The sequence below is a fragment of the Castor canadensis genome, chromosome 6 (genome assembly GCF_047511655.1).
Source record: "Castor canadensis chromosome 6, mCasCan1.hap1v2, whole genome shotgun sequence".
In the NCBI taxonomy this organism is placed as follows: domain Eukaryota; kingdom Metazoa; phylum Chordata; class Mammalia; order Rodentia; family Castoridae; genus Castor; species Castor canadensis.
Window position 1 is genome coordinate 134,801,290 of NC_133391.1, and position 23,041 is coordinate 134,824,330.

The 23,041-nt window shown below is 35.5% G+C and overlaps 1 protein-coding gene across 2 annotated transcripts in view; it reads right to left on the bottom strand.

Annotated features, from left to right (window-relative positions):
• Nucleotides 1–9,147: 9,147 nt before the first annotated feature.
• Nucleotides 9,148–23,041, bottom strand: part of Itga1 (integrin subunit alpha 1) — a 159,076-nt gene continuing 145,182 nt past the window's right edge. For both annotated transcript variants that reach the window (XM_020178086.2, XM_074077506.1), the window contains exon 29: nucleotides 9,148–13,688. In XM_020178086.2, coding sequence (XP_020033675.1) covers nucleotides 13,644–13,688 — 45 coding nt within the window. In that variant the 3' untranslated portion in view covers nucleotides 9,148–13,643. The remainder of the gene's footprint in view (nucleotides 13,689–23,041) is intronic.

A 23,041-nucleotide genomic window follows, 5' to 3' on the forward strand; every position in this document is an offset into this window, starting at 1 on the left:
AATAATATTGAAGTTTGCAATGGAGAAATGACAAATCACCTAAAAACAACAAATTTCTCAACAGAAACCTTAAAAGAAAGGAGGGTATGAAATGAAGCATTTAAAACATTGAAAGAAAATAATTTCAAACCTATATTACTCTACCCAGCAAAGCTACCATTCATAATTGAAGGAAAAATAAAAACTTCCTATGATAAACAGAAACCAAAACAATATATGACCATTAAACCAGCACTCCAGAAGATTCTAAAAGGAATCTTCCACACAGAAGAGGAAGATAAACATAGCCATGAAAGGATAAGAATAATTAAATCTCATGAAATGAGAGAGAAGTAATTATAGAGTAGCAAAGAATCAATGATACATACCAAAAGCAATAAAATGGTAGGAATTACCACATTCCTATCAATAATAACACAGAATATCAGTGGTCTCAACTTCCCAGCAAAAAGCATAGACTGGCAAGCTGGAATAAAAATAAAGATTTGCAGATCTGTTGTCTATGGAAACACATCTCACTTTCAAAAACAAACATTGGCTTAGGATGAAAAGGTGGAAAAAGATTTTCCAAGCAAATGGACCCTGAAAACAGACAAGAGTAACTATCCTTATATCTAATAAAGTAGATGTCAAACCTAATTTTGTCAGAAGAGACAAAGAAGGTCACTTCATACAATAAAAGGAACAATACATTAAGAGGAAATAACAGTTGTTAATTTATATACATCTAATGTCAGTACATGCAACTTTATTAAACAAACATTACTGCACTTAAAAGCACAGAGAGATCCCAACACAATGATAATGAAAGACTTCAGTTCCCCACTGTCACAAATAGCTTGCTTATCCAGACAATTAACCAACAAAGAAACTTAAAAATTAAATTATACCATACACCAAATGGACTTAACAGACATCCACAGAGTATTTTATCCAGCACTAGCACAATACATATTCTTCTCAGCAGTCCATGGAACTTTCTCCAAGATAGATCATATTTTAGAGCACAAGGCGTCTTAATGAGAATAAGAAAATTGAAATAACTCCCTGTATCCTGTCTGATGACAACAGAATAAAATCAGAACACAATATCAAAAGAAACTGCAGAAAATATTCGAACACATGGAGACTGAACACATTGCTGCATGACCAGTGGGTCATTGAAGAACTAAGGAAGGAAATGAAAAAGTTCCTGGAATCTAATGAATATGAAAACACAACCTGCCAGAACCCTTGGGATACAGCAAAGGGGAAAATTTATAGCCATGAGTGCCTATATTAAAAATACAGAAAGATCTAAAATAATTGACCTAATGCTGTATCTCAAACTCCTAGAGAACAAGAACAAGCTAAACCCCAAACCAGCAGAAGGATGAAATCAATGAAATAAAAGCTAAAAGAACTATACAAAGAATCAACAAAGCAAAAAGTTGACTGTTCTAAACACTAATAAAATTGATAAACCCTTAGTTGATCTGATTACAAGAAGGTGGGAAAAGACCCAAATTAATAAAATTAGAAATGAAAAGGGGATACCTTTCAAATATCAATGAAATCCAGAGTATCCTTAGGGATACAAAAATAAATTGGAAACTCTAGAAGAAATGGATAAATTCCTAGATGCATATGGCCAACCAAACTTGAACCAAAATGATATAAACCTAAATAGATCAATAGTAAGTAGAGAATTTGAAGCAACAATAAAGAGTCTCTCAAAAGAGAAAAGCCTGGGACCCTATGTATTCATTGATTATTTTTACTAGACCTTCAACTTTTCCATGAAATAGAAAGGGAAGGAATACTACCACATTCATTCCATGAAGTCAGTATTATGCTTATCACAAAACCAGAGAAAAACACAATGAAAAAAGAGAATTATAGGTCAATCTCTTTAATGAACATAGATGCAAAATTTCTCAATAAAATATTGGCAAACTGAATTCAACAATATATCAAAAAGACCCTACACCATAATCAAGCCAGTTTCATAGCAGGAATTCAGGCATGGTTCAACATACACAAATTAAAATACGTTACACAGATGTAAGCATATAAACAGAAGCAAGGACAAAAAATAACATGATCACCTCAATATATGCAAAAAAGCCTTTGACAACATTCTTCTTTCTTGATAAAAGTTCTGAGAAAACTAAGGATAGAAGGAATGTACATCAACATAATAAAGGCTATATATAACAAACCTACAGCTAACATCATATTGAATGGGGAAAAACCGAAACCGTTTCCACTAAAGTCAGGAATGAGACAAAATTATCCACTCTTCCCACTCTTATTCAAGACAGTTTTGGAATTGCTAACCAGAGCAAAAAGATGAGAAGAAATAAATGGAGTTCAAATAGGAAATGAAGAAGTCAAATTATCCCTATTTGTTAAGCCTAAAAGATCCTCAAAACTCCACCAAAACCTCATAGACATCATAAACACCTTCAGCAAAGTAGCAGGATACAAAATAAACTTACAAAAATCAGTAGATTTTTTATATACTAACAATGAATAGACTGAAAGAATTTAGGAAAACAATAACATTTACAACAGCTTAAAAAAATAAAAATACATAGGAATGAATTTAACGAAGGAAATGAAAGACCACCTCAGCCAAAGCTATAAGTCACTAAAGAAAGAAGTTGAAGAAGACATCATAAAATGAAGAGATCTCTCATGTTGATGGATCAGAAGAATATTGTGAAATAGGCTAGACTACCAAAAGCAATCTGTATGTTCAATGCAATGCCCAAAAAATTCCAGTGACATTCCTCACAGAGATTGGAAATCAACCCTAAAGTTCATACAGAAGTACAAAAGACTGTGAATAGCCAAGGCAATATTGAGCAAAAAGAGCAATGGTGGAGGTATCACAATACCCTACATCAAACTATACTAAAGAACCATAGCTATAAAAACAGCATGGTACTAGCACAAAAGCAAACATGAAGACCACTGGAATAGAATAGAGGACCCAGACAGACAAAACCATGCAGTTTCAGCCATCTGGTTTTTGCAAAGCTTCCCAAAACATGCAATGGAGAAAAGACAGTGTAAAAATATAAAACTAGATCCATATTTTTCACCCTGTACAATATCAATTCACAGTGGGTCAAATATCTTAATATAAGGCCTAAAACTTTGAGACTGGTGCAGGAAAGAAGAGCAAATACACCAGAACACATAGGCATAGGCAATAATACCCTAGATAGAGCTCCAATACCTCAGAAATTAAGAAAAGTATTGAAAAATGAGACTATATGAACCTAAAATGTTTCTACACAGCAAAAAAAATAGTCACAGGACAAGAGAAAATCTTTGCCAGTTATATATCTGACAAGGGATTAATAAATAGAATATACAGGGAGTTCAAAAAACTAAACTTCCAAAAAACTCAATGACCCAATAAAGAATGGGCAAACGAACTGAACAGAAATTTTTCAAAGGAAGAAGTCCAAATGGTCAAAAACACATGAAGACATGCTCAGCATCCTTGACCACAAAGGAAATGCAAATCAAAACCACATTAAAATTCTACCTCCCACCTTTTAGAATAGCTATCATCTGGAGCACAAACAACAATAAGTGTTGGTGAGGATGTGTGGGAATATGAACCCTCATACACTGCTGGTGAGAATTTAAATTAGTACAACTACTATGAAAAACAGTATGGCAGTTCCTCAAAAAACTAAATATAGCAGAGTTGGCCTGTACCACCAAGGGCTCCCACATTCCCCTCCTGGAGCTGAGTATCCCATGATCCCTCCCCTGCCTGATAAGCAAACAAACAAAAACCTAAAAACAGATCTACCATATGATACAGCAATACTACTCCTGGGCATATATCCCAGGGAACATAAGTCAGGACACAATAAAGACACTTGCACGCCCATGTTTATCACAGCATTATTCACCATGGGCAATTTATGGAAACAGCTCAGATGTCCTACAACTGATGAATGGATTTAAAAAATATTATCTGTAACATATATAATAGAAATTATTCAGCTATAAATAAGAGTGAAATTTTGTCATTCACAGGTAAATAGATGGAACTGGAGCACATAATGTTAAGTGATGTAAGCTAGGTTCAGAAAAACAAAGGTCACATGTTTTATATGTGGAAGATAAATCCAAATACACAAGCATTATCATATACATATATGTTAATGATATATAGTGATTATATATATATACACAAATATCACATTTCCAACAGTGGGACTGTTAGAGGAAACTAGGGGAGTAGGGGAGGAGGGAAAGAAGAGAATGATAGAGAATCCACAATATTAAAATACATCTCATTTTATAGGAATAATATACACATAACACACTGAAAACTTTAACAATATGGTGGGGGAAGGGTAAAGAAAAGTACTAGAGGAGGTTAGACTGATTAAAGTCAATATATTTACAGGTAAAATACCAAAGCAAAACCCCACTGAAGAATGAACAAACACTTAAGTGATAAAGGACAGGAATGTAAAGCAGGTCATGTTAAGAAGAGGTGTCCAGTGGGAGAGGGAAGGTAACTGAAAGGGGTTAACGCCGGTGAATATGACTAAGGTACTTTCTATACACATATGGAATATTGAGCATTGAAACCTGTCATTTTTAGAAGGGGGAGGGAGAAGAGGGAGAAAAATGGAGGAGATGAACCAAAGCAGGGTTCATTGTATATATATATGGAAATGTCACAATGAAACTCCCTGTACAATGAACATACACTGATAAAAATGATTCTTTAAGAGGCACCAAAGAGGAAATCTGCAGGAAACCTGTTTGGGAAATCATAAAAACTGTAATCACAGACTCCATAAAGTATAACTCCAAATGGAAAAAAAATAAAGTTGATCATAGTAGTACATTCTTATAATCTCAGTCACACAGGAGGCTGATGTAGGAAGACTGTGGTCTGAAGCCAGCCCAAGTAAAAGTTCCTATCTGAAAAACAAACTATAGCCAGAAGGCTTAGGGGTGTTGTTTAAATGGCAGAGTGCTTGCCTAGTAAGAACAAGGCCTTGAGTTCAAACTCCAGTTCCACCAATAAAATAAAATAAAATAAAAAAAGAGAAAGAAAACAAAAGAAAAATAAAAATCATTTCTAATATTTTTTTGAAAATAATTTTTTGATACCAGCTTTCATAACTCAGGGTTTGCTGGAATTTTCTACATCGCCCAGGCTGGCCTCAAAGTCATGATCCTCCTGCCTCCACCTCCCAAGTGCTGGGATTAGAGGTATACACCATCACTTGGCTATGTACACTCTTATTAATGAATGATCATTTTTGTTTGGTCATTGTTCCTCCTGACAAGAGTCTATTACTGTCATATTAATTTTATAATCAGAATATACAAAGATGTCAGGAAAGACAAGATAGCAAATATTATGCCTACACTCCCACAATCTCCATCATATTCTCTTCCTAGATGAGGGATGAAAGGGAGCAGAACTACTTTTTCACAATAAGAGAGACAAGGCAAACTTTGAGGCCATGCTTTATAGAAAATTAGACATAAGAGCGTACAAATACCTGTTTCATAGTTTAATCTGTCTCTTCTGTAAAAATATCTTCATCACCTATCCTGTAGCATTGTTTGAAGATGAAAAATTTTACAAGATGAATATGTTCAGCTGTTATTAAATTTTCTTCCCATAGTTTGTTCTCTCCCTTATATATTACATAATTTTATTTCTTTAAACTATAGACTGAATAGTTTTTCATAGATTTAATAAGGAAATAATTATTTTTTATTTATTGATATTTTTATGTTTCAAACTATGTGGTTGTGATATGATTATCTATCTATCTATCTATCTATAGATATATACGGATATAGGTTTTAGTTATGGATATGTTTTCATCCATGGTTGTTGACTCAAAACTATCCCAAAGGCAGGCCATAGAAAGGATTTTTCTTCCCAAGTCAGGTCATAAAAACCTAGTATTTCCACACCTTTTATCTTGGAGCTGGCCATAAAGCAATATTCTAATCTATTTTGTCTGATAATACATCATAAGACCTTCCTTACTCCAGAGGGTTCCTCCAAGAAGAAAGAAGGAATGTCAACAGACAAGCATTTCTGAACAGACAGGTCTTGCTAGGTTTCCCCACCAAGCCTGTTAGCAATCATGCTAGCAATGAAGCCTCCATAAGTACCCAAAAGGACAGAGTTCAGAGAGCTTCCAAGTAGCTGAACATTTAGAAGTTCCTGGGGATTGATTCACACAGAAAGGACATGCCTCTTCTCCTTAACTTTGTCGTTTAAATCTCTTCATCTGTATCCTTTGTAGTATCCTTTATAACATATATTCCTCCAGTAAATGTAAGTTTGTTTCCCTCTGAGTTCTGTGAGTCAACTTAATTGCACCCAAGGAAGGAGCTGGGGGAACCCCAGTTTATAGCTGTTCAGTCAGAAGCACAGGTTAAAAAATCCTGAAGCCTATGACTAGCATTTAAAGCAGAGGCTGTCTTGTGGACTGAACCCTCAAACTGTGCCATCTGATGCTACTTCCAGGTAGATCACATCAGAACAGAATTATTTTACAGGACACTCAGTTTGTGTCCACTGCTACAGAATTGCTTGTTTGCTTTTCAGGAGCAGTCTTTCAAGGTCAAAGAAGTAGTCAGTGTGTGAGTCCACAGTAAGAGAAACATTTGAATTGGTTTTTCCTTCTATACCATCAGTGGTCCAATCTATTATTACACAGCAGATGATTTATTATTAAAAAAGCTCATTAGGAGAAGATATGTAGTAATATAGATTCTGTGGTTTTTGTCTCTAGATGGCAAGAGACTAATTCCATTGCTGTATCTTGTACAGGAAACACCACAGACAGCCTTAATTTGCTTTTTGTTTTTTTTTTCCTTTCAGAGTGAAAAGTGCTAAGGAGATTAAAAAAAAAAAGTTGGTGCTTTGGAAGAAGTCACATTAAAATCACAGCAGTCTCATTCTTCTTTGAGTCATTTTTAAAATTTAATATATAAAACAGGATGCTCACTTACCTTGACGTAAAATACACAGCTGATACACAAGATAAGATAAAATTATACAAAAATATCAAACCTTTGACCTCAAATTAGTGTACAGGATATTCCATACATAGGACATTCAGAATGTTCTTTTACTCTTTCAGCTATTTCTAATTATATCAGATTAAATGACTATTAACTGAAAACTAATTTCATTTCAACTGGGTTTAGGATTATCAATGTAGCTCAGTGGTAGAGCATTTGCCTCACATGGGTAAGGCCTTGGAGTTTTTTTAGGCACAACTAAAAGTAGAGAAAGGTTTAAATTAGGCAATTAGTAAATTATTGAAGTCAACAAAGTTTGTGTTTCTCTGTTCTTAAATGTCATCAAACATTTTCTTCTAATGAATTTGTCCAATAAGTCTTATGGAAATGCATATACCTTTCAGTTATTTGTTTTAATAAGTTTAGTTTGAGGTAAGTTAAAAAAAGAAAAAACGAGCAGTGCAATATACTTTATGTTAGCTCATGCAGAAAAGTTTATTGGATGTGAGTATGATAGATATTTTAGGGCAATAGTTTTCTTTGTAATGAAATAGATATGATCATTAACACTGTTATTAATACTCTTACAGTCTCACAGTAGTAGTAACACAGTCTATCATTCCTACAGGTTGATGTTTCCTAATCAGGAAGTTAGAGTCTCTGTTGAATCCTAAGTGCAGAGGATGTCTCAAGCACAAAACTCTATTAGGATCTCCCATGTGAAATGTTCCAGAATGAAGAAGCCTTGAGATGCTGCTTCAAGCATTTTTACTTGAGCCTAAGGCATATTAAACTCCAGGAAATTAGCCCTGGTTTATCTGTAAATAAAAATATACTTTTGCTCTTGCTTAATTTATAATTTATGTGTGCAAAATACATGAGTTAGTATTATAGGTAGAGCATGTGGAAGTCTCACAGATATGAGAGTATTCTGTAGAGTAAGGGTACAGACTGAAAAAATAATGAGTTTCATGTTCTCCCCTACCCCTATTTCTTTTCTGACTCTCAAGGTACAAGATGTCACCTGGCATTGGATATATGTGTGGTAGCTCCCTTCTGCTTGTCTACTCTGAAGAGGAAAGGAAAATTTATGGTTACTCCTATTTTCCCAATCTCTTTCCAACTCTTAAAAAACCAAAGTGAGGACAGCAAGGTCAACAGGGGTTGTTCAACTGCACATCTGGCTTTCACCTTGGCGTCATTTGGAAGATTTCTTTAAAAACCTTTGTCTCAGCTTATATACATAAGTCAAACTGAAATAAAAAATCAGACATTAAGTCTCAGACCATGGCAGAGGAGTCTCTAAAATGACACACTCTCTTTTCTTCATGAGGTTGTGACTTGAAGTATGCAAACACCAAATATAATCATAGTGATGAGTGTCATTGGTCCTTAGTTTATTGCCATGACATCAGCAGTGTGACAATTAAAGGCTTTCTGACACTCTGTTCATCAACAGAGATACCATGCCACTGCCTGAGGTACTATAAGGAGCACAAGGCACAGAACAGCCTTGTTGAGGAAGTCCTCCCTTCAAAACAAAACATCCCACAGTAAAGATGAGAAGAAACCAATGAGAAGGCAGAAGGCAGAAGGAGCCTGTAAATAGGCTCTGTTTCCTGCTGCCTGGTTTTCCTGGCATTGAAATGCTCCAGTCTGTGGCAGAAGGAAAGTGCAAAGAAGTCTTGTATAAAGTTCTAATTTCATTAGACACTGGGGAAAGATTTCGCAGTATGTGAAGCTTATCAGAGGGCAAAGGAAGTGAGAACATATCCTTGCATACTTTTTGGTAAAATTTCAGGAAGAAGTGTAGCTCCTGTGTGTCTGAGGTGCGAAGCTGAGCTTTAGGTATGAGAATAGTAGGGGATTTAGGAGTTAAGCTCAGGTTCTCTATCCTGGCAGAAAGGCTCATTCCCGTTAGTCAGGAGCTGGGCCTCCTGGGTGCTGGTATTGTGGGAGACAATAGATCTGGGGCTTATGGTATGGGGCTTTACGCTGAAGTAGCTACACATGCTACTTCTTGTTTTCTTCAGGGTTTATAGCTAAAATCTCTTTGAATTTCTAAATTCAAGGTAAGTTTTAATAGTAGAATAAAGACACTGATTTGTTCACAAGAGTACAATGTTACAGTTTAACAGCTTTTATTGCTCTACGTAATAGTGTTGTACAACAGTGCTTCCACTTGGGCAACAGTGACATGTACGTCCCCACCCCCTTGTATGGTGCGAGGGACTAAAGCCAGCGCTTCACACACGCTAGACAAGCACTTAACAATTGAGCTATACACCCAGCCCCATATGTAGCCTTTTTGGGTTTCCTTCCTCTACAGAGTTGACATAGTTAACATCCAGCAGTCTTTTGAAGATTTCTACATAGTACAGTCTTAGGGATAGCTGTCTGATTGGAAGGCCCAGAGAACTCACGTTGAAGTTGTGCTTGCATTTAAAAGTCTGATGTTTGCAATTGATTTGTAGATTATAGTTAAAAAATAGCATACATTTGAGAGAAAAGCCCTTCTTTCAACGTTTAAAATATTTCCCTGAATGAGGATGGGGATTTCGGGATGCTAAATTCCTCCAGCTTCCCCACTGGCTCTGTTGCTGATAGTGTCCCAATCTATTGAAGATGTTGTATCTCTGAAATGCATTTCACTTTGTCCCGACATTATGCCAAGTCAACCCTTTGGAGAGCAACTGAGGAAAGAAGATCAGAAATTCTGGATCAATTCACTGAAGCTGGTATTTACAGCAAACACGTCGTATGTTTTGTTAACAGACTTTTCCTTCAGTCTTCCTGAAAATCTCTTTGCGGAGAAGACTGATGGAGAGGTGCTTGAGAAGTTTTGGGAATAAACAAAGAGTGCACAGAATACTATTTTTAACAGCATATTTGCCAGGAGCCACTTTATTTGAATAGTAATGTGCATCTGGTGCAGGAGACAGGCATGGCCTGGGTCTTCTCCAGGTTGCTCACTCAGTGTTGTCAACAAGAAAGACAATTCACAGAGTTGATGACATGTTCAACAAACATGTCGCTCACTGGAAAGCACACTACGTGAAAGTCAATGGGCTTCCATTCACAGTGTGCAAGCTGTGACCCTATGGAAAAACATGGACAGGGCTTCTCACAGCCTCTGCCTGAATCCAGAATAGCTCTACTATAACCCAAGTATTTTTTTCTTTTGGTGCAAATATTTTTGTTTTCCAATTGAGCCTAACTTTGGTTTAATAAAAAGAAAAGAGGACACTTGTCTATGCAAATATATGCATGTGAGTACGCATTTGCATTTGTAGGTAAAATTATTATGGCTGCTCAAGCATCAGATTTTGTAAAAGTATCTCTCCCACAAGTCTCTTTCCAAGCACATGTATGAGACACAAAATATAGTCACTGTCTAAATAGCTCATGAACATAGTGCTCAGAGGAAAATAGTTTAACAAATTGGATCATTGGCGACTAAAATGGAACATAGAAGTTAAAAATATTTATAAAGGAAGATCTTTCACATCGCTTGAAAAGCCCTGGATTCCTGGAGAAAGAGAAAACTTCTTTGTGTCTATTGAGTAGATCTGATTTTTCACTGTGGGTCACCCCTAGTGTTTTCCTACATATCTCAGAAGTTAGTCTTTAAAAATTAAACTCCTTTCTTCTTGGGCAAGCTCATATCATTTAACTAATATTAAAGGAATGTTATACTTTTAGATATTGAAATTGAAGAACAGGCTATTATGTAGCATTGTTTTCTGGGATTAATACAAATGGTATTTTCATCATAATTTGAAATATGATTATATTGTATGATTGGGTATGTATATAGATACAGCACATCTATCTACTTATCAATCTATCTGTCATGTAATTTCTTTCAGTGGTGTGCTAAAGTCAGCTTGTACTAGTTCCTTAGAGCTGACACACATTTCCAGGAATACTGCAAGCTAGTTAAGAGTCATACTGGTAGTGAGTATGGAGGAAATATTTAAACCATGGAAAATGGCAAATAATAAAATTGAGGATTTTTTTTCCTCCAGAAGAACAGGTTGTTAAGTTATTTACCAATATATCATTGTAAATGGTCAGAAAATGGATCTCATACACAGCTCAGTTCACAATGGAAGTAATAATCATTTTTTAAATAGAAAAGTTAAAAAGAAATTTAATTTTGCCCTTAATCTCATAAATAGTCTTAAATATAAGTTACTTTTTGTAGTGTTTTAAAATAAAATTATGGAGTCTAGTATATTTCTTAATCATTTATGTTTTAGAACATTTGTAATAAGCTAATTTGGGACATCGGTGAACATTTTTAAAATCCAAGTCTCTGCATTTATATTTTTAGATACTTGTTGAAATGTTAGCTGAACCTAAATATTAATGAAAATACATAGCATATTAAAAGTAGAGGAAACCAACTTTTGTGGCTGGTGTAGCTTTTGTATTTTTTGTAAGCCTCTCATTTGGGATTATTTAGGTATTTTGTATTCAATTTGTATGTGTACATGTGTGCATACATGTATATATACTCAAATAGACCTCAACAAATTATAACAGTGTGGAAATGGGATCTCTGCTCCATTAAATATTCTACTAATAGCCAGGAATGACTAATGCTAAAAATTATGGTAGGAAAATGGCTGAGGCAGTTATTTGATCTGGCCAAGTGCTCTCCCGCTGTTTTCTTGAAGTTCAAATGCCCTAATTTATGTTTTCCCCCTTTGGCTTAACAACGTATTCAGTTTAATATGAACATGCATAGTTCAGTGAATGCTTTGTCTAGCTGTCACAGACACCAAGGATGAATTTAAGTTTATTCAATTTCTCAGAAGGTGCTGAGATTGGAGCAGGTCTGCTGCACAGGTGATCCCTGGAGGTGTGCAACATAGTAATTCTCAATAGGAGAAACCCTGAGTTTCAATGGCAAAGAAAGAGCAGGTGAAAAAGAACGTGCAGAGAGATATTGAGAATGGTGAAAATTTCTTCTTTATTCCAGCTTTCTACTACCTTTCTTCTAGCTACTAATGACCTTGGGATTTCTTAAGGTTCATCCTTTGAGCCTTCAAGATCTTAGATGTGGAGGCAAAAAGCCAAGAGGTAGGCTGAATCTGAGTCCTCAGATAATTCCTCAGAAATTAGATTAAAAAAATAAACCCATGGCATTTAATTTCTCTGCTGATTTTCTGTTTTTTGAAGAAAGCACTTTCAGGCTACGGACAGGTTCTGGTTTTGTGATGGTAAATTACTGGAGAAATGGAATTGTTGCAGACGTATCAGCAAATTTTACAGCAGTAGTTCACACATGCAGATACTATACATTCAATTGATTGTTATTTTCTTATTTAAAAAAAAAGGATCAACCTGGAAGTTTATGTTACAGCAGAGTCCAAAGAATTATAATGATTATTTCAAGAACAAAGAAGTATATACAAAAGTGTGATATCTTTCTGCTGGCTTGAGCTTTCAAACTGGAAATTCTTTAAAATACATTTCTTGGGTTCTATTTAAATATTGATAAGCCACATTCAAAAGCAGTGAGTTCTTGGCAAAACGCAATATTGAAATGGAATACTTTCTTTTCATAAAAATAATAAATGTGTTTGGAAAATTAAATATTTTTAAAAAATTAAAAATAAACATTCTCACAGCTTGGGGGGTTTGAACAAACCCTGTACCAAGGAGTTGAGAAAGCTCCTAATTTATGTAACATCTTGGAACCACTAGCATTCAAAAGCTGCTCAGCAAAGATTTCAGCATTTCAGGGGCATCAATTTAACTCAGAAATCATTCTGGCATATCCCACATATAATGTGGCTTTTCATGACAACTCACTGTTATGGTACACAAAACTACATAAGGTGTTTTTTACTATATGAAAGTTTTGTATTTTAGAGCTTAATATTAAAATCAAGCGTGTTCTATAAAAGTTTAAAATAATTCATTCAGTGCATTCATTTTTTAAACAACCACTCTATCTTCTACCTAGAATTTTAGCTCAATTGCATTTCCAATCACTTTGGGAAAACAACTTTCCAATTACAGAAACAAATAAAAGGATGTCGAATATATTCTCTGTGATTTAGTTCTGTTTTCAGTCTGTATTGTGTATAGACTCTACGAGAGGAAAACCTTTTCATTTGAATTGGAAAAAATGATCTTTTGCAGGTAATTCCTTTGTTGGCATTTCCAAATGCTGGCTGTGATGCCAATGGTGGATATCCATCAGTAGTCAGGGGAAAAAATGCTCACTTTATACTCTTTTGAAAGTAAATAGTTCAATGAACACAAGATCATAAAACTTTTTTGTGTATTCCTTAAACACTTTGGTGGTGATTTAACATAAAAACATATTTGTGTTGATTCTTCTTCTTTCAACAGTGCAATTTTGCTTACTCAACAAAAATGAGTAATTATTTTAAAATATTTCTCATCATTTTTCTAAAACATATCTTTGTGAGATTGCTTTTGGACCATGCTTGATCTGCCATTTTCCAAGTGATTAATTCCTGATTGAATAGAGTTATGTGACCATGTCTTTGGTTGTATTTACAAACTTCTTGTCACATATTTGAGGCAAACCTGAGGATAGATCATTTAATAATTGCTACTTGTTTTCTCTTATAAAGCATTTATTTTTCCATTTTCTTTTTTAGTGGCCGTTTGAAGAATCCAATCTGTTGAGAAAATACAAAACATAATATGAATATTTTAATTTAGGTAATGAATACTAATCTCCTTGGATAAAACCTAATTTTATAATATATTGGCAAATATGGGCATACAACCAATTTGGATACTTGATAAGTAATTTTTCATTGACTTATTAATATTTAACATCAATAAATGATATTTATCAAATTGCTACTTCATGTTTTACTTTAAATGGTTAAGTATCTCATGTCTCTTAGTACAAAAATTACATGCATTGTGCTAGCTTAGAGTTCTGAGGAATATTCTGTGAGATATACAAATTGCAGTTAACTGGCACTGTTTCTACTTTGCCATTAACTTCTCCCACCCCCCAAAGATGTGGCAGAGAAATAGAGGTTATTAGAGCTGATAAATAGTCTGGTAAGTGCACCATGGGTAGGTAGAATGCTAGGGAGATTTCTGAGTTGTCTGGATTAACTGTAAAGTTGTCAGAACATTTTCATATAGGCTTGGTATGAGAAGCCTCTTGAAGGATCCTACATCATTTAAATATGAAAATTAAGCTATTAGCTATAATAAAAAAATCACATAAAGGTGAATGTAAGTCATAGTTCAATTTTCTTTGTCATTTGGAGCATAATAAAAAGTTACAGAATAACAGAAATGAGTATGGCATCTGGGAGGGACCTTTACAATGACCTAATCTTATTTATAATCATATTAAATAAGTTAAATTATATTTACATAGTTTAATCCTAATAGTTATTTTTAAGGATCATAGGGAAGTAGACTCTTCACTTTGCATACTTTTTACAAAAATTTTCAGAGTAGACTAAAATAGTTCAAGCAAAGGGCAATGAGTTAATTTTTTCAAAGTATGATAACTCTGTACTTTTTTACATCATTTTAATCACGAAGTTATGGTAAATTATGTGTAGGAATCACATATTTGAAAAAAAACCACTTTAGGGTTTAGAGAAGGCAAATGGTCAAAAATAAGTATTTTGAGATTGGAGAAATCTTACTCAGGGCTCATGTCTTCCACATGGCAGTCTAGTTGGATGAGGAAAGGAGATAACAGAATTTATGGACATGAAAACAGTAATATATTGGTGTTTTCCTATATGTCTCTGGTCTTTTTCTTTGAGCCAACTGTACAAGCTCCAGATTCACAAACCCTTAGGCTCCTTGACTTGTGTCTATGTACTAAGTTCAAAATAGACCAGCTGAGATTTTCACAAGAGTGGGTGAAATTAACACTTTGTTGCTTTCCTGCTCTGCATGGTTTTGGGCCTGCTCCTTCCTCTCTTGAGTCTCTTTGCTTCCTTTCAACTTTCCTTTGCTTCTGTACCTTAAATGTCCTATTTTAAAACTTGATCTCTGTTGTCTAAACTTTTCCACTCAACCCATTTTGTAACATTAGGTTTCTGAGGGAAGTTGGGTGATTACACTGGAGATTAACAGACTATAATTGATAAATGAAAACTGGAATGCATAGATTCTAATCAAAACTTGAAAAACATTCCAAGATGGCAGCTACAGGGAGGAAGCAGAAAGCGTGCCTCCTAAAGTATAATCTTGGAGAGATGCTGGAGATATACACCTTACAAGAAAAACCACCAAGAAGAGGTAAAACTTTGACTCCTCCACACCTCCAGCCTGCGCAGAGCATCTCCACTTCATGTTAAACAGAGAAACCAGGAAGGCTTCCAAGCCACCGCCAGATGCTGGTGCCCAGACAACTTGGGAAGATGCAGACCACAAGGTGAGCTAAGCAGTACCTGGTACTCCCACAGACAATCCTGGGCCAGATCAGCATAGCCCCCTTGACAGACCAACCCCCACCCAGGGAAAAAAGAGAAACTGAATAATAAGCAATAACAACAAAAAAGACATGTAGCAAAGAGGGCGGGGCGCCCCGTGCACCAAAGGGGAAATCCCTCACAACAAGCCGGCTGGAGAAGGCAGGAGCAGTGGCAGACACCCAGCAACCAGGAGCAGGAAAGCTTGTAAAAGTGGAGGTGGGAGGAAAACTCCACAGGAGAGGGGGGGAAGACATACTTCCCACATGAACTGTAAATAAAGACGCAGGCCTGAGAAAGCGGGTGCAGTGTCACCTCCCCCAGTGTGCTTGGAAGGGGAAAGCTTGTAGCAGAGGCTCACGCACAGGAGAACTCTGAGTAAACAAAGCCTGCAGGGCTAGGTGAGTGCTAAGCTCACCCCAGAGATCTGCATAAATAACGCCTCCAGCAACAGCAGGCTGACGGCAGCGGGCAGGCAAGCCACAGCCTCAGATAGCCATTCACAGAACTGTCTCCAGACTCTTTTTTTTCTCTCTCCCTTTGATTAGACAATAACCAAATGCTGAAAAACTTACTGAAACTGTATTGCATTTGAACTTGGGACACTTTGTGGGTTTTTTTTTTTCCTTTGTGCTGTTTTTAGTTTTTGCTCCCCTTTGATGAAACAATGATAGAACTACTCCTGAGACACCATCTCCAGGATTGGAGGTTGAGGGAGGGAAGAACACCAAAATTATTAAGACTGAATCTTTATTGTATTAGAACCTGGAGAATTTTTTTAAATATATATATATATTTTATTTTTTTTATGTTTCTTTTCTTCTCCTTTTTTATTTCTTTTATTTTTATTTTTATTTTCTTTTCCTTTTTTATTTCTTTTCCTTTTTATTTTTCTTTTCTTTTCCTTTTTTATTATTATTATTTTTTATTTTCAATCCTCTTTCTGTTTCTCTAATGCCTGTTCAGCTTACTGTTGATTAGTACACTATCTCTCCCTGTTTATATCTTTGAAACTTTTTTGATGTTTGTTTGTTTTGGTTTTTTTCTACTTGTTCATTTGTTTTTCCTTTTTCTTTAACTTCTTTGCTTTCCATCTCCTCTCACCATCCATTCTAAATATCACCATAATTATTATTACAAGCTAGAAAATACTTAATTGCACACAGTACAGGGACAATAACAACACCAAGGGCAATGATGGGAAGACAGAAAAAACAGGGAAACCAGTTTCTGCACAGCAAAAAATTAGTACAGGAAACAGCGGGGAATGAAGAAAACAGATACTCAGATCCAGACTCCAAAAAAATGAAGATAAACTATGCCAAAGAAACCAATGAAGTCCACAAGAACAATTTAAAAGAAGAAATACTACCGGTACTCAATGAGAATTTTATAGAGATGATACTGGATATGGTCAACCAAAATGTACAGGAGACACTCAAGAAATTCCAAGACAACAAAAATAGAGAATTTGAAAAAGCAAAAGAAGAAATAAGGGAAACCATAGAAGCACTGGATAAACACCAAAGTGAAACAAAGAACACGATTAATAAAGAGATAAATGAACTCAGGACAAAAATAGACATTAAAGAGGAAGGGACTCAGGCTATGGAAAACCTCAGAAAAAAGAATGAAATAGAATTGCAAAACAAAATGGAAGGCCAATCCAGCAGAATAGAACAAACAGAAGACGGAATCTCAGAACTTGAAGATGAAATGGTAATTTAAGGAAAAACCGAAGAACTATTACTGAAAAAACTCAAGACTGTGAAAAGAAAATTCAAGAACTGACCGACTCCATCAAAAGACCAAACCTGATAATCATGGGCATTGAAGAAGGAGAAGAGGTGCAAGCAAAGGGAATGCGTAATATATTCAACAAAATAATAACAGAAAATTTCCCAAATCTAGAGAAAGATATTCCCATTCAGATGCAAGAGGCCTCCAGAACACCAAACAGACCAGGTCAAAATAGAACTACCCCACAACATATCATCATTAAAACAATAAGCTCAGAAACTAGGGAAAGAATATTGAAGGCTGTAAGAGAGAAAAAACAAGTAACATACAAAGGTAAACCCATCAAAATCACAGCAGACTTCTCAACAGAAACATTAAAAGCAAGAAGAGCTTGGGGTGAGATCTTCCGGGCACTGAATGAAAATAACTTCAACCCCAGGATATTCTACTCAGCAAAACTATCATTCAATATAGATGGACCAATAAAAGTCTTCCATGATAAGCAGAAACTAAAACAATATGTGACCACAAAGCCACCACTAGAAAAGATTCTTCAAGGGATTCTGCACACAGAAAGTGAAACCCAACATAACCATGAAAGGGCAGGCAGCACCAAACTACAGGAAAAGAAAAAGCTAGAAAGTAGAGAGTAACCTCAACTTAGGTACACACAATCAAACCTTCAAACAACTAAGACAACTAAATGACAGGAATCATCACATACCTATCAGTACTAACACTTAATGTTAATGGAATTAATTCACCCATCAAAAGGCACCATTTGATGAAATGGATTAAAAAGGAAGATCCAACAATTTGTTTCTTACAAGAGATCCATCTCACCAACAGAAATAAGCATAGACTTAGGATGATAGGCTGGAAAAAAGATTTACCAAGCCAATGGTCCCTGAAAACAGACAGGAGTAGCAATACTTATCTCTGAAAAGAAGACTTCAAACCTAAATTGATCAAACGAGATAAAGGACATTCCATACTAATAAAGGGGAAATAAACCAAAAGGAAATAACAATTATCAATCTATATGCACCCAATGTCAATGCACTCAATTTCATCAAACATAACCTGAAGGACCTAAAAGCATATATGAACTCCAAAACATTGGTTGTGGGAGACTTCAACACCCCATTATCATCAATAGATAGGTCATCCAAACAAAAAATCAATAAAGAAATCCAAGATCTAAAATATACCATAGATCTTGATGTCTACAGAACATTTCATCCAAATTCTACACAATATACATTCTTCTCAGCAGCCCATGGAACCTTTTCCAAAATAGATCATATCCTAGGGCACAAAGCAAGCCTCAGCAAATATAAGAAAATAGAAATCATACCATGCATTCTCTCTGATCACAATGCAATAAAACTAGAACTCAGCAACAAAAGTAAAGACAAAAAAACAAGCTAACAGCTGGAAACTGAACAACTCATTACTTAATGAACAATGGGTCATTGATGAAATAAAAGAGGAAATTAAAAAGTTCCTGGAAGTCAATGAAAATGAAAACACAACCTACCGGAACCTATGGGACACAGCAAAGGCAGTCCTGAGAGGAAAGTTTATAGCCATGAGTGCATATATTAAAAAGATTGAAAGATCCCAAATCAATGACCTAATGATACATCTCAAACTCCTAGAAAAACAAGAACAAGCAAATCCCAAAACAAAGAGAAGGAGAGAAATAATAAAAATAAGAGCTGAAATCAATGAAATAGAAGCCAAAACAATCCATACAAAGAATCAATGAAAAAAAAGTTGGTTCTTTGAAAAAATAAACAAGATCGACAGACCTCTGGCAAACCTGACTAAAATGAGGAGAGAAAAAACACAAATTAATAAAATCAGGAATGCGAAAGGGGAGATAACAACAAACAAGGAAGTCCAGGAAATCATCAGAGACTACTTTGAGAACCTATATTCAAATAAATTCGAAAATCTTAAAGAAATAGACAGATTTCTAGATACATATGATCATCCAAAACTGAACCAAGAGGATATTAATCACCTGAATAGATCTATAACACAAAGTGAAATTGATGCAGCAATCAAGAGTCTCCCCAAAAAGAAAAGTCCAGGACCTGATGGATTCTCTGCTGAATTCTATCAGACCTTTAAAGAAGAACTGATACCAACCCTTCTTAACTGCTCCATGAAATAGAAAGGGAAAGAAAACTGTCTAACACATTTTTGAAGCCAGTATTACACTTATCCCAAAACCAGGCAAAGACAGCTCAAAAAGGAGAACTACAGGCCAATCTCCTTAATGAACATTGATGCAAAAATCCTCAATAAAATAATGCAAACCAAATTCAACAACACATCAAAAAGATCATTCACCACGACCAAGTAGGCTTCATCCCAGGAATGCAGGGGTGGTTCTACATATGAAAATCAGTAAACGTAATAAACCACATTAACAGAAGCAAAGACAAAAACCACATGATCATCTCAATAATGCAGGAAAAGCCTTTGATAAGTCCAACACCATTTCATGATAAAAGCTCTAAGAAAATTAGGAATAGAAGGAAAGTACCTCAACATTATAAAAGCTACATATGACAAAGCTACAGCCAGCATTATATTTAACGGGGAAAAACTGAAACCATTCCCTCTAAAATCAGGAACTAGACAAGGATGCCCACTATCTCTACTCCTATTCAACAAAGTACTGGAATTCCTAGCCAGAGCAATTAGGCAAAAGAAGGAATAAAAGGAATATAAATAGGTAAATAAACTGTCAAAATATCCCTATTTGCAGATGACATGATCCTATACCTTAAAGATCCAAAGAACTCTACTCAGAAGCTTCTAGACATCATCAATAGCTATAGCAAGGTAGCAGGATATAAAATCAACACAGAAAAATCATTAGCATTTCTATACACTAATAACAAACAAACTGAGAAAGAATATATGAAAACAATTCCATTTAGAATAGCCTAAAAAAAAAATCAAATACCTAGGTGTAAACCTAACAAAGGATGTGAACGACCTCTAGAAGGAAAAGTATAAACTTCTGAAGAAAGAAATAGAGGAAGACTATAGAAAGTGGAGAGAGCTCCCATGCTCATGGATTGGTAGAATCAACATAGTAAAAATGTCGATACTCCCTAAAGTAATCTACATGTTTAATGCAATTCCCATAAAAATTCCAATGACATTCATTAAAGAGATTGAAAAATCTACTGTTAAATTTATATGGAAACACAAGAGACCATGAATAGCCAAGGCAATACTCAGTCAAAAGAACAATGCTGGAGGTTTCATGATACTCGACTTCAAACTATATTACAAAGCAATAACAATAAAAACAGCATGGTACTGGCACAAAAACAGATGTGAAGACCAGTGGAACAGAATAGAGGACTCAGATATGAAGCCACACAACTATAACCAACTTGTCTTTGACAAAGGTGCTAAAAATATACGATGGAGAAAAGACAGCCTCTTCAACAAAAACTGCTGGGAAAACTGGTTAGCAGTCTGCAAAAAACTGAAACTAGATCCATGTACATCACCCTATACAATATTAACACAAAATGGATCAAAGACCTTAATATCAGATCCCAAACTCTAAAGTTGATATAGGAAAGAGTAAGAAATACTTGGAATTAGTAGGTATAGGTAAGAACTTTCTCAGTGGAACCCCAGCAGCCTAGCAACTAAGAGATAGCATAGATAAATGGGCCTTCATAAAACTAAAAAGCTTCCATTCATCAAAAGAAATGGTCTCTAAACTGAAGAGAACACAGTGTGGGAGAAAATATTTGCCAGCTACACATCAGACATAGGACTGATAACCAGAATATATAGGGAACTTAAAAAACTAAATTCTCCCCAAATTAATGAACCAATAAAGAAATAGGCAAGTGATCTAAACAGAACTTTCTCAAAAGTAGAAATTCAAATGGCCAAAAAACACATGAAAAAATGCTCACCATCTCTAGCAATAATTGAAATGCAAATTAAAACCACACTAAGATTCCACCTCACCCCTGTTAGAATAGCCATCATTAGCAACACCACTAACAACAGGTGTTGGCAAGGATGCGTGGGGGAAAAAGGAACCCTCTTACACTGTTGGTGGGAATGTAGACTAGTACAACCACTCTGGAAAAAAATGTGGAGGCTACTTAGAAAGCTAAACATCGATCTACCATATGATCCAGCAATACCACTCTTGGGGATATACCCAAAAGAATGTGACACAGGTTACTCCAGAGGCACCTGGGCGTCCATGTTTATTGCAGCACTATTCACAATAGCCAAGTTATGGAAACAGCCAAGATGCCCCACTACTGATGAATGGATTAAGAAAATGTGGTATTTATACACAATGGAATTTTATGCAGCCATGAAGAACGAAATGTTATCATTTGCTGGTAAATGGATGGAATTGGAGAACATCATTCTGAGTGAGGTTAGCTTGGCCCAAAAGACCAAAAATCGTGTGTTCTCCCTCACATGCGGTCATTAGATCAAGGGCAAACACAACAAGGAGATTGGACTTTGAGCACACGATAAAAGCGAGAGCACACAAGGGAGGGGTGAGGATAAGTAAGACACCTAAAAAACCAGATAGCATTTGTTGCCCTCAATGCAGAGAAACTAAAGCAGATACTTTAAAGCAACTGAGGCCAATAGGAGAGGGGACCAGGAACTAGATAAAAGGTTAGTTCAAGAAGAATTAACCTAGAAGGTAACACATATGTACAGGAAATCAATTGAGTCAACTCCCTGTGTAGCTATCCTTATCTCAACTAGGAAAAACCCTTATTCCTTCCTATTATGGCTTATACTCTCTCTTCAACAAAATTAGAGATAAGGGCAAAACAGTTTCTGCCAGGTAGCGAGGGGGTGGTGGGGGGTAAGGGAGGTGGTGGGGCGAGGGGGTTAAAAATGACCCAAACATTGTATGTACATATGAATAAAAAAAAAACTTGAAACAAAAAAAGTTTCAGCCTGTATACTTTCTTTGTACGCTTGTTTCTGTTTTCCTTCCTGTATTTTAAATGACCATTTTTTATTTATCTCATTCAATATCTATGGCAAAGGGTCTGATTAAATAGCCCATGGATAAAAAGAGGTGCTCAATAAACATGATATGGAATAAATATTGGATGGATAAATTCATATTAATACATAAAAGACTAAAAATGGTGAGGTGTTATACTAGTATTCCTTTATCTACAAGGTATATGTTCCAAGACCCCGAGCAGATGTCTGAAACTGGATAGTACTGAAGCCTAGGCACATTCTTTTATCCTATGTGTACATTATGATGATAAAGTTTAATTTATCCATTAGAAGATTAACAATAATGAATACTAAAATAAAACAACTATAACATCATATACAAGTTACTTGAAAGTGATCTTTCTTTCTCAAGTCATTTTACACTATTCTGTATTTTTAGATTATGCTTGACTGGGTAACTGAACCTGTTGAAAGAGAAACTGCAGATAATGGGGGATCTGTATCCCCCAATAAGTTATACCGGACAAAGAACATAGAAGTCAGATCCATAAATAAATCTTCAGTGGTGGAGCTTAGACATCAGTATAAATTAAGTTAGGAGAGGCAGGTTCCACTTTCTCACAGTTTGTCTGTGGCTTGTCATTTTCTTTACATTGAATCCAAACAGGGGTCCTCCTCTACAACTGAATATTTTTATATGTTTTAGAGTTTACAACCCCTGTACCCTGAAAAAGGGATGGGCTCTGGATAGGTTACCACTTGAATCCAGCTGTTCACTAGCTAGTGATCTTAGGAGAGTTACTTATTCTCCTTGTTTAATGTCCTTAGGTATA